General features: G+C 52.3%; 1 protein-coding gene across 1 annotated transcript in view; it reads right to left on the bottom strand.

The window, feature by feature from the left end:
* Positions 1-429: 429 nt before the first annotated feature.
* CDYL2 (chromodomain Y like 2) overlaps positions 430-15,042 on the bottom strand; it is a 164,755-nt gene continuing 150,142 nt past the window's right edge. Inside the window, exons 5-7 of the mRNA XM_079119234.1 lie at positions 11,370-11,580; positions 8,911-9,054; positions 430-6,444 (exon numbers count right to left, since the gene is read on the bottom strand). Of these exons, the coding sequence (XP_078975360.1) occupies positions 6,286-6,444; positions 8,911-9,054; positions 11,370-11,580 (514 nt within the window). The 3' untranslated portion in view covers positions 430-6,285. The remainder of the gene's footprint in view (positions 6,445-8,910; positions 9,055-11,369; positions 11,581-15,042) is intronic.

Below are 15,042 nucleotides of genomic sequence, written 5' to 3'. Positions count from 1 at the left end.
GCAATGAGGTCGTGCAGGCGAGAGGGCACTGTTCACGGTGACCACGTCACTGCTAGCCATGCATGACAGCTGGCACTCCAGAGCTCAAGCTCTGCGAGGTTTGTCTCCAGGGAGGAGGGAGCTCCCGCTACAGGGAAGAAAGCACGCTGGAAGAATCAGGGAAGGGAGCATGCTACCAGCTCCCTGCAAGACTGCTGCTGCGCCCTCAGCCCCGGGCCCCTGGGGCCTCAGGCTCGTCCCCAGCGACTGCCTTCCTGAGTACCTGAAGTCTCCGGCTGGACCTAGACAGGGGAGCCGGGTGTCTGGAAGCCAGACCCAACTGACACACGTCACGTCTCAGCCCCAGGAGGCCCCAGAAACTTTGCTCAGAAACCACAGAACCTGTTTGTGAACGTTACGCACAGGCTACAAAAGGGGGCACACAGCAAATGGAGACGAAGTTTCAACCTTTTTATTCAAAGCAGCTTCTCACAATGTATAAATACTGCATATTAGCACACATGAAAAATACAACTTCTAAGGCACCCAGAAATGTGTTCATACACGTTACAGGACCATTCACAAAGAGAGTGTACAATTTGCTCTAGACAGTCAGCATTGGATAAATCGGAAGATTATTATCCCTCAGCACTGTACCCAGCTTGGGGAAATATTTACAACGTGGTGAGAACGGGTCAGCGGTACCTGCTTTACAACTCCATGAAGTACTCATACGTACAAATATTCAGAATGAGCTGAAGACTCTCTCAAGAAAATCGGGCAAAATAAAACGAGTAGTCTAATTTGCAAAGGTCTCCGTGGATTTTGGTGTGTGTGCACATCCATGATCAAACCCAAACACTCCTGGGGTGGGCTGGATACGTTTTTGGTAGCCTGCTTCATTATCAGAAGTTTGGTAATAAGCCTTACCAATAGAATAGCACTTCTTCAGCATCTATCATTTCTCAACTGGTCAATGGGTCGATGATTCCATCACAAATGAGAATGGAGCATGATGTGGTGTGAGAACTGAGGAAAATTCTTCCCCTCCCAAGCAGGAATTGGAATGAGTTGATGCAGAACAAAGAGATGGAAATCTGGCAACCGCAGGAGTCCGACACATGGTGTAGACTCAAGGGCCAAACCCAAGCTGGAGGCTCAGGAGCAAATGGAGGAATCTACACGGGTCAGATAACCCGGCTGAATGCCAGATTCCCACTGGTTATGAGATGAATATAAAGGCCAAGACTACACAGCAGAAACACCCACCTGAGATAGCGAGTTTCAACCTAGAAACTCCACTTTCAGAGCCTTCTCAGTGTGACAACTGGTCCCTCTGTATGCGTGAGGCTGGGGGACTGAGTGGTTTCTCTGTGCCAGTCATCGAGCTCGCACATCTCTGTCTAGATGTGCCTACAATCCATGAAACTCGTGCTTTGTTGGACTAATGGAATCTTTGGTCCTTGGTTTTATGAAAGGCAATCTTTTCACAATCCTGTCAACACAGACATTGGCAAATGACTTCAAGCTGGGACTAATGGCACAGGGACAAATTAAATACTAGATGGAAAACTCTACACTCTGAACTTCCCAGAGTCAATGAGCTCCAGCGTCAGGCCAGATGCTGGGCCAACGAGGTGAGGTCAACATAGGGATGTCAGAGCTGAGCGTAACGTGAGACATCGGCTTTTCCGATCGACACACACGCACTGCAAAAATGGGAAGCATATCGGCAGATCTCCATTCTGCTGGCTGAAAGGTCACTTTATGACACTCACTGGAGATGAACCAAATACAATAGCCCTGAACTCAGGATCCTATGTAAAGTGTGGGTAAGGAGCATCAGTCAGTGAACTGTGGGCAATCAAAGAAACTGTAACCTTTTATTATTTTGAAAATCAGGTCAAAATTCTAGCTGGTTTTACTAGATCCCAGACACAGTGGACCCACTGCTGGTAAGCTCCATGACTGCTGCCCGGGTGTAGTGCCTGGGCTGCAGTGTACGCTCTACATCCAATTGGCCTGTGACCTCCAGTTTAGTATGGCTCAACACACAGAGTTCATTGAGGGGACACCGGAACACACGGGAATGCTGATTATGTAACTAAAACCAACTTCAGATTGTCTACACAGTAAGACTTACATGTAAACTTTGTTAGCATCTCTCAAGGAGTGCTGACCACAGCCAGACCGGACAATTCCAGTTCATCCGAAAGGAACCTGGGGTCTACCACCAGGGTCAGGAGCAGGAAATGCCATTTGTTCAGAACAGATGATGAACCAGCAGCCCTCCCTCCCCATGACCATGTCTAAACTATGAATAGCATGCAAGTGGCTCCAGAAAACCTATCCTTGGTCCAATCTCATGGCCAAAGATGACCACCAAGGAGTCTACCTGGTCCCTGTAGCCATCAACGCAACCAGACTCTTCAGATTGGCCATGAGCTGCAGACGGCACTGAGCCGTCAGCATGGCTTACGTGGAGGAAACAACCCGTATTACCCTTTTATTTATTTATTTATTTTTTGCAACAAGCTTAAGGCTCTGTTCACAAACTCCATCAAACCGCCACACAGTGAGAACTTATGGGGAGATCTTAAAACTACATCCGTAGTCGCAAAGGTTGGGAAGTTTACTGATCCTAATGGTAAGGCTTATTCACAAATTCAATATATTTTCAAATTATACTTCGAACTCAATGACTTCTAGAAAAAGAAAATCAACCTGCTCTTTAACAGTGTAAGAGCATTATATGAAACAAAAACAAAAATAACAAAGGACCAAAAAAAAAAAAAAAAAACAACCAAACCCATTGGCACCAAACCAGTATGATATTTTTTGAAAGAACGAGTGATAATAATGAAAAAGATTGCCTAAAACGCATATCCTAACTTACCACAGAAATATAAAAGTTTATATTCTGAAAATATATACTGTATTAAAGTCTGTAAGCATTTCAACCAAAATCTGCAGAAAGAACTAAGTGACACTTATCTACAACAAAAATATACATGCAAGACAACCCCCGAAGATGTATCTACAAAGGCAAAGTGTAGATTTTTAAAGAGTTTACAAAACCATTTACAGAGAATAAAATAAAATACTTAAGAAATCTCATTTAGAGTCTTAAATACTGTGTATATTAGTGAGAGGGTCTAGACTAATATATACAATAGATCCAAGTGTCTGAACCCAGGAGAGAAGCAATTCTGCATTTTAAATATTCACTTTGGAAGATTTGTGGATGTTCTTATTTGTTTCTCTTTGTTAAAAAAAATTCCCACAGAAACTAGATTGGAAAATTGGGAATGTGACTCAATTCCAAATTTAAAAAGTTTACAAACTTTTTAAAAGTGTTCTTAAAGGGTTTAGTTTTTCAAAACCCAACAATTAATAATGGGAAATGCAATTCAGCCCTCGGTCAAGGCTATTTTTAGATGTGGCTGTGCAAAGATACAGCTGCATTGTTCCAAGTCCACTGTGGCTATTATTTTTCTGACCTCACGAAACTTCATATGGGGAAAATGTGTTGCATGCTTCTGTGAGAACATAGCCTAGTTTAATCCATACCAAACAAGAATACTACTTAAAATCGATTCTCTAGTTCCTTCTCATCGTTACGCAATTTCATTCTGAGCAAGAAATGTGGACAGTTTTTCCCCACTGACATTATTTCTGTGCGGGCAGGGACCCGTGAGCGTGACTTCGCGTTAGGCCGTGGCTTCCTTATGAGGCGGTCTGACCGCGACCGGAATTCTCACGAGTCCTCTGGGGCAGGGCTGTTACTGCCAATGCCCCACACAGGACACCGGGAGTCAACTGGCCTGGGCTGGGGCGGTGGGAAGCAAGGCTCCTCTGCGTGGCTGACCGACGGGGAGGGGTGGGCTGCCGGAACCATCCCCCACTAAGGAGAGGCACTTCGACTCCCCACCTACGGCTACTCTTCAAACCCAAAGGCATTCTGGGGTGGGCGTCTAAGACCAGTGATCATTCCTCAAAGACCTGTCCAGGCTCTAGGGAAGGACAGACATGGGGGAGTGGAGAGTGGGGCAGAAGCAGGGGAGAGAAAGGATCCCACAGGTGGAGAAGGGACTCTGGGGTCCAAGATAAAAACTGAAACGCTGAACCTCATTCTCAAGAGAGCTGTTAGGACAAACCTCAACATGCCCACGGGTCTGGTGTCCTTCATCCCAGATCAATTTCCACAAGCTACCGGGATCTCACCTACACGGTGGCAAAACAACTATCCCCAAAGTGAAAACTGCGGGGGTTCAGTAGGTAACAGACTGCACTGATGCTTGAACAACGGGTGGAACTTTCTGATTGAACTGGCTTCATGCAAACAGCCAAGACACGGTCTGCCTTTAAAACACCCCACCACAGCCAGAATCTACATGGTAACGGCATGGCTTCCACCTCGGGAGGGGTTCCCCAGGCCTGCCCCTCATTACGGAGCCTTCTGAGGTCTGGAGTTGATGATATGTGCAAAGTTCAAACATTTCTGGTTCTTTCAGCAGGAAACAAAGATAGACATCTACAAAAAAGAATCTCTACCACCTTCCACTTCCAATGAGAACCTGGCACTGCTTCTGTAGATGCTGAATGTGACCAACCCCGATCAGAAACTAAACAAAACCAGGGGCCCTTTCCACAGAGGACGCAGCAACCGTGAAGATTCTCTGCCACGACATACAAGAATGAGGTGGGTCCAAAGGCCGTGGGAAGGCAGACAGGAGACCAGCCCGCTGGAGAAGAAACAGGCATTGGGGCAAAAACAGGGGCTTCCCCACATGACTGCGCAGGCTCGTTAAGCCCCCAAAAGAGACACTTCCTTTTCTCCCCTCCAGCCTCGATGTTCACACCTTCCTCTTGACCAACCGAAACCCAGACCTGACCCCACTCCCTGTGGTAGATGCAGGGTCTTCAGTGAGATGGAGCAAATACAGCTGCTGAACTGCTGGAGGCCCTGCAGCCAGGTCACAGGGACAGGGAGGCCTCCTCCTGGTTGTGGCTGCTTCCAGTGAGTCAAGAACTAGGAAAAAGAACAATCCAACTGCTGGAGGCAGAACAGTTCAGACTCTGCGGAGAGCGCAGCAGACCGGGAACTCTTTCTCGTCTCCCCCAAGCACACAGCCGGCAGTCTCTAGAACCCAGGTCAGGCCTTTGCCCCAGAGGAAAACACTCCAGGCAGCGTGCCAGCCCGGGGGGTCTGCGCCCAAGCCTTTCTCAGGGCACACAACGAGGGGCTGGGTGTGTTTGGGGACCCTTCGGGCAGAGAGAGCCCTTGATCTCCTTAAAGACAGTGAGTGAAGAGGAAACTCCACCATGATTTCTCCTAAGGACAAGACTAAAGAAGGAGCGTAATGTGAGTTTAGCTGCACACAGAGGATCTGACGCAGAGCTGCTACTTTTATCCACAGAAATCCTTCTGTTGTCATCTCTCTGAGTTTTATTTCTTGTGGTTCATTGCTAGAATGCACCAAACGGCATGAACCTTGAATGGTATTTGGTCCAGGGCAGTATGAAAATAAGATCTGTGTGAACAACAGACATCATAATATATAAACAGAAATAAATAAATAAAATAAGTCCAATTAAAGAAAAAAAAAACAGTTTCCTAGTAGTTCATGTTTTTGCAAAACTAGCTTTACATATAATACACATAAATTATCAGAATTTCCACTTACATTGTTTTAAAAATATATATTTAACAAAACATTTCTAAATGTACAATATCTGGGTTTGTAAATCACTTGGTTGGGTTTTAAGACCAAGCCCTAAGAGTCACACAGATTTGCACTGGAGAGGAGACTGAAGTCAGGTCTACATAAGCACTTGCTCATTGGTCTGTGAATTCCCTAAGACTGATCGTCCCCTGGCACCAGATCTACACTTAACCAGAGAGAGCCATGAGGGCCCCATCTCCAAATCAGAGGCACTGTGCAGACACAGCCTGAGTCAGAAGGATGGGGAGAGTGGCCTTCCCATTCCTGGACACGGTGGTGCATTTCAGCAAGCGGGGAAAGGCCAGCGGTGCCTGGGGGGGCCCTGGGAAGACGCAGCCCTGGAGAGCCCTGTACCAGCGGGGAGGGGCATGGGAGGCCAGGAGGCCGCCTTTCCCACTGTTACACAAAACCAAACCAATGAGGAGCAACCAGAGGACACGAGGAAGTGGACACAACCCAAGGAACAGGGACAGCTTGACAAACTCCTTGGCCAGGGCGACGCCAGGCTCCGGGGGCCGGAGCCCAGGGCTGAGCCGGAAGTCAGGTGCCGTGAGCACCGGCACGAGTGAGCGGGAGCCCTTCAGACCTCATAGATCTTGTCCTGCAGGTAGCTGAAGAGTGAGTCCAGGCCCTTGGAGGAGCTCCACAGCTGCTTGAGCATGAGGCACTCCTTCTCGTTCACGTCCTCCAGCACTGCCTTCAAGAAGCTCCGGACCAGGCATTTGGATTCCTCCAACACCTGGGGAGATGCAAGCCGTCAGCCACCCCGACCCACGCCTCCGGGGCACTGGTGGCCACCCGCCCAGGCTCCAAGCCCCTGTCCCTGGGCCTCCCAGCTGTTTCCCAGCACAGAGGGATGCCAGGTGCTCCAGAGGTTGAGCCCTCTGCCCCTGGGACGGCTGGGGGTCCACGGCACCAGGTCTCAGGAGCCTTGTCTTCTACTCAAGGCTGACAGAAACACAGCTTCATTTTCTATGGATGTCACAAAAAAGTCTGTGAAACACTGCTTTGCCCTCCCCATGCCATGAATGGGCTAATTCTCACACAGGATGGGGTCAGGAGAGGAGTGAACGGCCGTCCAGGCCCCAGGCCACCCAGCAGCAGCAGGGTCTCCATAGGCTCAGTAGTGCGGAAGGGGTGACTATGGCAGGGGTCACTGGAGTGAGGACTTGTGATAAATGCAGCACTTACAACCCTCATATTAATACTGTGGTGATTAATGATAGTAATCAAAGCCATCAGTAATAATAGTCATGATGACTACTAAGGACTCCAGCTATCACAGTGCTGAGCACAGTGGCGGATAGTGCTGCAGAGATCACAGCAGTAATCCTGAGGAGTAACTTTGGCAACAGAGTAACAATAACTGTAGTAACGATCAGTGATAATCGTCCGGAGTGGGACAACAGTCACAGTACTGGGCGACCAACACTAGTGGTGACGGCACTGGTCCTACCATACTGGATCAGTCACAGAAGCCACGAGAACGCTGAGCACTAACAGGAGAAATGAGCAGCTTACTGTGGTGGGCACAGCAGCAGCAGGGACAACAGGAGCCCAGCTAACCAGCGGGCTCCGTGAGAAGCACGTCCTGGGCTCCTGCTAAATCGAGGTCCTACTTAACCTGCCATCACAGAAGGACCTTGAGGAGGTAGCAAGGCCCAGGGGCTGCTGCCCAGCAGTGGGACAGCAGGAAGCCCTGGGTCTGGCCAATCCCCTCAGCAGCGCTGCTGCCTCCCACCAGCAGAGGTGGAGCCGGAAGTGAGACCTTCCAGCATCCTTCCACGGGCCTCTACCAGCGTCCACCAAGGTCAAGGCTTAGGTTCACTCTGTCCCCAATACTTCCCAACAGAAACAGGCCAGATGAGGTGCCAGCAGGCTGGTCTCACTCCCCAGCACGGGCAGGGCATGGGTGGTGGGAAGGGGCTGGAAGGCACTGGTCTCTGTCCCTCCTGGGAGTGGCACCTCCCAGAGACATGGTTTCCCATGGCGGGTGCAGATGCCTCCTGGGAAATCACCTGAGGCTCGTGGACTCATGACTGTTGGTGACAGATTCCCTTGCAGTACTTCTTGTCACAGGCCTCTGCTAAGCACCTGTCTCCTCAGGTGTCCTTTCTATAGCTCTTCACCTGAGTGTCCCCCACTGTCCCCAGAGCACAGACCGGACTCCTGCCTGCAGCACAGGCCTCCTGCCCTCTGCCTGGCCTCTCTGAGGCAGTGAGCCGCTGCCCTGAGCTTCCTGGGCTTAGCCTTTCTCCCGGCCTCTCTGGGAGGCTGACTCTGGGATGACCCGATCACGTCTGTCTGCCCAGGACTGTGAGGTTTCAGTGTGAACTAGAAAAGTCTCGGGTGAAGTGGGACAAGCTGGTCACCCTAGGCCTCAGGAAGGGTAAAGGCAAACCCAGAGAGGCAGTAAGGCCCCCAGCACCTGTGACTGAGGGTGTCCATCACCAGCATGCAGGGCATCCCCACCACCATCATCAAGTGGACATGCAGCAGGTGACAAATGAAGGGCTGAAGAGGCCACCGGAGCATGTGGACAGCTGGGTGGGGCAAGGTGGAGGGAGGAAGACAGGGCGGTCGGGCATGACCCCACACACCCAGCCTGATGCCCCCATTCTGAAGCAGAGGGTCTGGGGGCTCATCCCCCCAGCGGTCATCTCTGCTCCAGAACTGGCCCCAGGCATCAGCACCAAACGACCCCCGCACCTCTCTCCTGTGCTCAGGGCGCTAGAAGAGGCGATTACAAGGTGCACCTCTGCAGAGGGGCTGTTTACCCACGTTTCAGTGCGTCTTCAGAGTCCAGCAGCTGCGTGTACACCTGAGAGCGCTCAGTGGGCAGAAGAAACCAAACCCAGGGACAGCTCCTTCCAGACTGGTCGCCCTGGGCTGCCCTTCCCTGTCCCTTACTGGCCTGTGCTTCTGGTTCCTGTGAAGGCTGCAGATGCGCCCTGCTTTGTGGGGTTCAGGACCATCCGTGGAGCAGTGCATGCCACCCCTGAGTGTGACCCTCTAGGTGAGGCGTTTCCAACGGGGGTGTGGGAACACACACAACGCTGAGCGCCCCTGAGCTAAGTGCTCAGCACTGAGAACGCTGCCAGGGTCCCTACACGACTCTGCAGCACCAAGTAGCCCCTCTGTGCCTGGCTGTCCTCATCTAAAAAGGGTCCCCTGCAAGGGCAAGCCCCGGAGGTGCGGCACTCACCACGGCGCTGCAGGACGCCATCTCCTTGACCCGCAGCATGACCTCCTGGCTGAAGGTGGTGGGCCAGAAGACTTGGGACACCAGGCCTCTGCTGCACGCCTCCTGGGCCGTGAGCTTCCGCCCGCAGAAGAGCATCTCATTAGCCTGGAAGAGCAAAGGCGGGGGAAGCTGAGGGCCCCAGCTGTGCGTGTACCTGAGGGAATCCGATCTACGAGGCAGGATTTGCAGCTTGGGATCGAGCACTCGGCGCAAACTGCGTGCAAACCTTAGCGTCTCTGAGCATATTCTGAGCAGAGGGTCCACAGCTTCCATCCGGTTCTCAAAGGGAACCAGGTATTTACTGAGGCCTTACCGTCCACTACTGCTCCCCTACCAGCGAGCACCTACTGTGGACAGGGTCCACTTCAGTGCCCACACCCAGCTGTGACTGCTGTCCAGGGAGGAAAACATGGCTGAACTACACTAGGAAGGTCTTCCGGGAGGCTCCCAGCCACAGATGACGGGAAGGCGCCCCCTCTCTGGGTTCGGGCCCCCACCCCAGCGAGCCCAGCAGCATCCCTGTGCGGTGGAGAGGAGGAGAGAGAGGACCAGGGTGCTAGAATTCTCAGGCCTGTCTCCCAAAGGGAAGCACCACTTCTGAACTTTACAGCTACAAGGACCATTTAATTCCTTTACTTTTTAAAAATTAAAGCCAGTAAAGTGTTGCCGTCACTTCACACCAAGGCGGAAGAGCATCTCTCCAGTGCCCAGGGCTGGGCACAGCTGCCACGCAGGAGTGGGGGGCAGAAGGCAGCCCTCCCCAGGCTCCTCAAATGGGCTGCCTCAAGAGCCCACTCTTCCAAGATTTCTTCTGCTTTAAAATTCGTGGCCGTCATACATGGAGTGATAAGCTTCAATCCTTCCACCCTCTCTCCCTCCCTCTCATCCTGGGGATTGAACCCAAGGGTATCTTAGTGAGAGAGAGTCTTGCTAAGTTGCTGAGGCTGGCCTCAAGCATGATCCTCCTTGCTCAGCCTCCCAAGTAACTGGATTACAGGAATTCAGCAGTATGCCTGGCTTAGTTTTAATCTTAAAAAAAAAACTCCAAAGGCCCATGTGTCAAAGCTTGGTCCTCACTTGGTGCTCTTGGGACATGGTAGAGCCTTTGAGAGGCTGGGCCTAGTGTGAGGTGGCCCTCTCCCTCTTGCTCTCTTCCACTTCTGGTTACCAGGAGGAGAGCAGCTTGTCCCACCACACACTGCCACAGGGCCCAGAGCAGTAGGTCCAGCTGACCACAGACCGAAATCTCCAGAACTATAAGTCAAAGTGACTCTTCCCTTTGTAAGCTGACTGTCTCGGGTATTCTGTCACAGTAGTGGGAAGCTGACCAACACACGTGGTCTGGGAGCAACTGCGTGGAAAAGGTCCACGGCACAGACAGAGCCCAGGCATAACCAGCAGAAGCTGACAGACAGGAGACTGCACACGGCTAATCGGCTGCACCGTGACTGGGTCCAGACCTCCTCCAAGATGACTCCCCACCCTCCTCCATGACAGACAGCGCCTTCCCTGCCTGCTCTGCCTCCCTCTGCGCCTCCGGACTCTGCACTCCCTGAACGCGGGCCCCTCCCAGTGGGGTTGAGCTGCCCAGCTCTCTGGTCCAGACCTTTTGTAAGCCTCTCTCCTCTCCCCATGCTGACTGTCACTCATGGGTCATGATGACTCAGAGGATGATCTTTCAGGCCAGAGGCGAGAAACGTGTTAGTTGGAAATAATCTCTACTGTAGTAGACAGAGGTCTGACGACAAGAGCGGGTAGCTACACTTATGTAGAAACTCCTCAGTCCTAGGAAGTAGAATGAATGAACGAATGAATGAATGAAGGGGCCAGACAATCAGTCAGCAAGAACCCGTCTCCATCGGCAACTCTCCTAGAGTCTTAGAAATGATTAAAATGAGAGGAGGGAAGCCAGCGATGAGACTGGACAGTTTTTTTTTTTGTTTGTTTGTTTGTTTGGTTGGATTTTTAGTTGTAGATGGACACGATATCTGTATTTTATGGGGTGCTGAGGACTGAACCCAGTGTCTCACACGTGCTAGGCAAGGGCTCTACCACTGAGCTATAACTCCAGCCCCAAGACAGGACAGTTTTAATACTTTTGCGACGATGAAAACGGGAAGACCTGGAGGGAATGGAAGCACGTGGCGGGATGGGAAAGGGAAGCAGTGGCTGCTGGGTCTTCCGGCCTCCAGACAGCAAGCGGCCCGGCACACGGGGTCTTCAGAGTACGCTCAGCCTCACTGCGTGGGCTCTTCCGTTGAGCCTGGAGGCCTTGAGACGGCCCAGCCTCAGTCCAGCTGAGGCAGATTCTGCAAGGTAACAGGGACCCCAGGTTTCACGCTATAAGAAGCAGAGGGGGATCCTGCCAGGACCAATGCATCTTCCCAGAAAGAGAGGCCCCAGGGAAAAAGGAGGCTTACCAGTGCCACACCCAGGATCTGGGGGAAGGTGTAGGAGGAGCAGCCGGCGGGTGTGAGGCGGATGGTGGCGTAGGGCGTCTGAAACCAGGCCTTCTCGCTGGCCCACACGATGTCACAGAGAGGCAGAATGGAGGCACCCAGGCCCAAGGCCGGCCCGTTGATGGCCACTACAATAGGCTTCTTAAACTGAATAAAGGCCTTCACAAAGTCCCTGGAGGAGAAAGAAGACCCTCTTTAACAGGTAGCCTCAGTGTGCTGAGCCCCTCTGGACACCCCTCATTCTCCCAGGTGCGGAGATGCAGAGGTGGGCAAAAGTCAGGCTCACTTCCCTGGTACGGAGGCACTGATATGGCGGCTCTGTGTCTCAGCTGGCCAGGTCATGTGCACCGTCCCAACACTGCTCACTGCTCCCACCACTTTCCAGGCTCGAGAGCCGCGTCCTGGACAGGGAACCATACAGACGCCCGAGACAGGGACAAAGCTGTACATGTGGAAGGAAGATGGCCAGAATGCTATAGTCTGAAACCAGAAGCAGAGCCAAAACTGAAAGGAGGATGTTTAAGGGACAAATCCCGACACAAAGAGAGAAAGAATGTCCGCGTATCCCTGGGGGATACGGGGTGGCTTTGAGGGGCAGAGATCCCCTGCTCTTACAGGAAGCCCTCTCTGGCCCAGTGAGCACCCGGGCCATGCTGAAGAGGGAATTCAAGCTTCAAAGGTGGGCATGGGTGGGCCGATGACGTCTGAGATTGTGTTGGATCCCATGATGTCCGATTCTGCAACACCTGCAGGGAGGACAGAGCCACCAAGGATGGTCCCATCATGCTAATGAGGGTCTACGCACTACAGGGTGACTCTAACACAACTGGGCAAGGATGCTGGGCTCCCCCCAGGCCTTAGGCTTCTGGATAGTGAGCACAGGGTGAGGCAGTATCCCCTTTCCCTGCACCTCTGCACTGAGCAAGGTTATAGTGCACATCTTTACCACCCGCACAGAGCCACCAGGAGTGACCTCTTCTTCCTCTGCCTTAGAGTGCTTTTTGCCTTCCCTTAGTTGCTATGTAAGATCTATAAAATGTTAATATTCATCTGGATGTAGAGGAAAGACCTGCAGTGTCTAGTAAAGCCAGTTTTCCCCATTGTTCTCAGATGGAAGAATGGAACCTATCAAGAACAAGAATAAAATCCAAGTGCTCACAACAGTGGTCTGTCTTGGCTTACCTCTCAGGCTCCTCTTACACGGCTCCTTACCCCGCTCACTGTGCCTGAGCCACAAAGACCTCCAAGAGGCCTTAGAAATACCGTTATCACAATTTGCAACTACCCGACTGATTATCTGCTTGCTGTCCTTGGAATCCTTCTTCCCTTTAGCTCCTTAAGGACACCCACAGGTCTGCCTGGGGCACTGCTGGGTTTCCATCCGTACTGAAATCCATGCCTTGTGAACAGCTGTTGAAGTCTCCCAGAAGGACAGCGAGGCCTGCAGCGTTGGCCATGACAGGCTGAATCTTCACCAAATCCATTCCCTCTTTCTTCCTTCTGGGTCTGCAGGTAGAACATGTTCCCCAGCCTCCCTGGCAGTTGGCTGTGGCTAACAGAGTGTGAGCAGAAACCACTTCCAAGTGTTCACAGCCTCCCACCACACAGTCCTCCGAGCTCTGTCACCTAAATGAGCATGCGGTCTGGGAAGACAGTAGAGGAGCCACAGGATGGAGGGGTCTGGATTTCTCAGTCATCTTTTGGATGACAGCCAGAGGATGCTCAGTAACATCTGTTTCAGGTTTATATAACCAAGAACTAAATTTCTATCACAGTTGAGGCTATAGATCTATTTGGGACTTATTTGTTACAGCGGCCAATACTTAACTAATAGATAGGTGAAGCTAATTTAGCGCTTCTCAACTGCTACTGCTCCTCCCTGCGGCTCATATCAAGAGATGTGGGTATCCCACTGACATGCTGGTGTCGGAGTCCACTGTGAGAAGACTATATTCTGCTGGGACTAGGGATGTCTTATGGCCTATATGAGTCAGCAGAAAAGCACACAGCTTTGTCCCAGGCTTGAGGCACCAAATGGCCTGAGATGATGGAGTCACCTCAGTCATTGCTGGTCTCACTGCAGCTGACCCTAAAAGACACTCCTACAAAGAGCAAGCCCTGGCTTTGCTTCCTGACTCGCAGTTAGCTTCAGGTCATGTCGCCAGCTTGCTTTTCACCAGTGCAATCTGGAGTCTGCAGGGGCCATGGGCCCCCTTTGGGGACCCTTGGATCCCCAGGTTTTGGTAATTTTCATCAGCCATCTCATTCCTATGCAATACAATTTCAGAATGGTGGATCTGACTTGGGAAGGACTTTGAGACTCACTGAGCCAAGTCTTCCTCTTGATACCAAAGTCCCAGCACGACGTCCTGGGATGCGCCATCCCGCCTTCAGTGAACATCTTCAGTGGCAGGGTCCACAATGGCCAAGACCCTTTGGTGGGCCTCCCAGATGTCCATTATCTGGGCTCTGCCATCCATGCCACGGTCCTTCAGAAATCAACTGCAGTCCTCACCTTCCGGAGCCTTCCCCTCAGGACTCCAGAGTGCTTTGCCTTGTGGTTTTCGACCTGAGCTCTGTGCAAGGGTACCAGGGGCCACGATGGAGGGTGCTGGGACCTAGCACGCCGGCCCTGCCCCTCCGCCCCAGCCGCTGCTCTTCATTCCATCCTGTCTGCCCCTGTTTCATCTCCTCAACATAAAAACGTGGTGTGAAGACGGCCCTCCCATCTTTTTCTCTCACCTCGGCGGCCGATCTCTATCTCAAGGCCCCAGGGACATAGGAGCCAGACAGCAAACAGGATATTGCGTTACGGACCCGAGGCTCAGATATCTGATCTGATGGCAGGGCTGGGCTCGCAAGATGGCTTGCCGTCTTCCCAGCGTCCAAGGCCACCAGGCTGATCCCAGCCTTTACAGTTTCTTCTGCTCAGCGCAAGCCCTGCGGCTTCTGCCTGGCCAGCTGCCAGGCTGCACCCATGTGGCAGAAGGGGAAGGAATTTGAAGTTTAAAGACTTGGGGTCAAATAGCAACTCTGCCCCTTAACTGGACTTTGGACAAGGTGCTGGTTCTCCTCCAGAGCCTCAGTTTCCCCCTCTATAAAATGGCAACACCCATGCTGGGTCCTCATGGGGCTGCACGGATGTCACCCAGAGCAACGGGCACTTCTGTGACCTGCTTACCACTCCCTTTGACCAGAGCCATGGGGGCAGCCCTATCACTGCCAGGACTCGGAGGCGAGCCGGCCAGAACCAGACCCAGACCCAGGGCACAGAAACACATGGCAACCGTCACCCTGAGGGGTCTCGGGAGCCCACAGTACAGTCAGGCTCAGCACAGCTCTCACGGCGCTGGAAGGCCTGACAATAACGATCGGAGCTCTTCACATCCGTCCCACTGCTTGCTAAGTTTCAGGAGGCGCTCACACAGGGAGCCTGACTACTCTGCAGCCCAGCAGCCCAGCAGTGAGGCCAGGGCTGACGTTTTGATGACTCCCATTTTCCAGAGGAGCCGTTGGCCTTCGCGAAATGAGTGAAGAGTCTGTGCCACGCCACTAGCAGGCGCCAGGATGGGCGTGAGCCCAGGCAGCTGCAGAGCGCCCGCTGTGGGCACCGCTAGCCCATGCCACCTTCCTG

The sequence above is a fragment of the Sciurus vulgaris genome (genome assembly GCF_902686455.1).
Source record: "Sciurus vulgaris genome assembly, chromosome: 17".
In the NCBI taxonomy this organism is placed as follows: Eukaryota; Metazoa; Chordata; class Mammalia; order Rodentia; family Sciuridae; genus Sciurus; species Sciurus vulgaris.
This window is presented reverse-complemented; position numbering and strand designations above follow the sequence as displayed.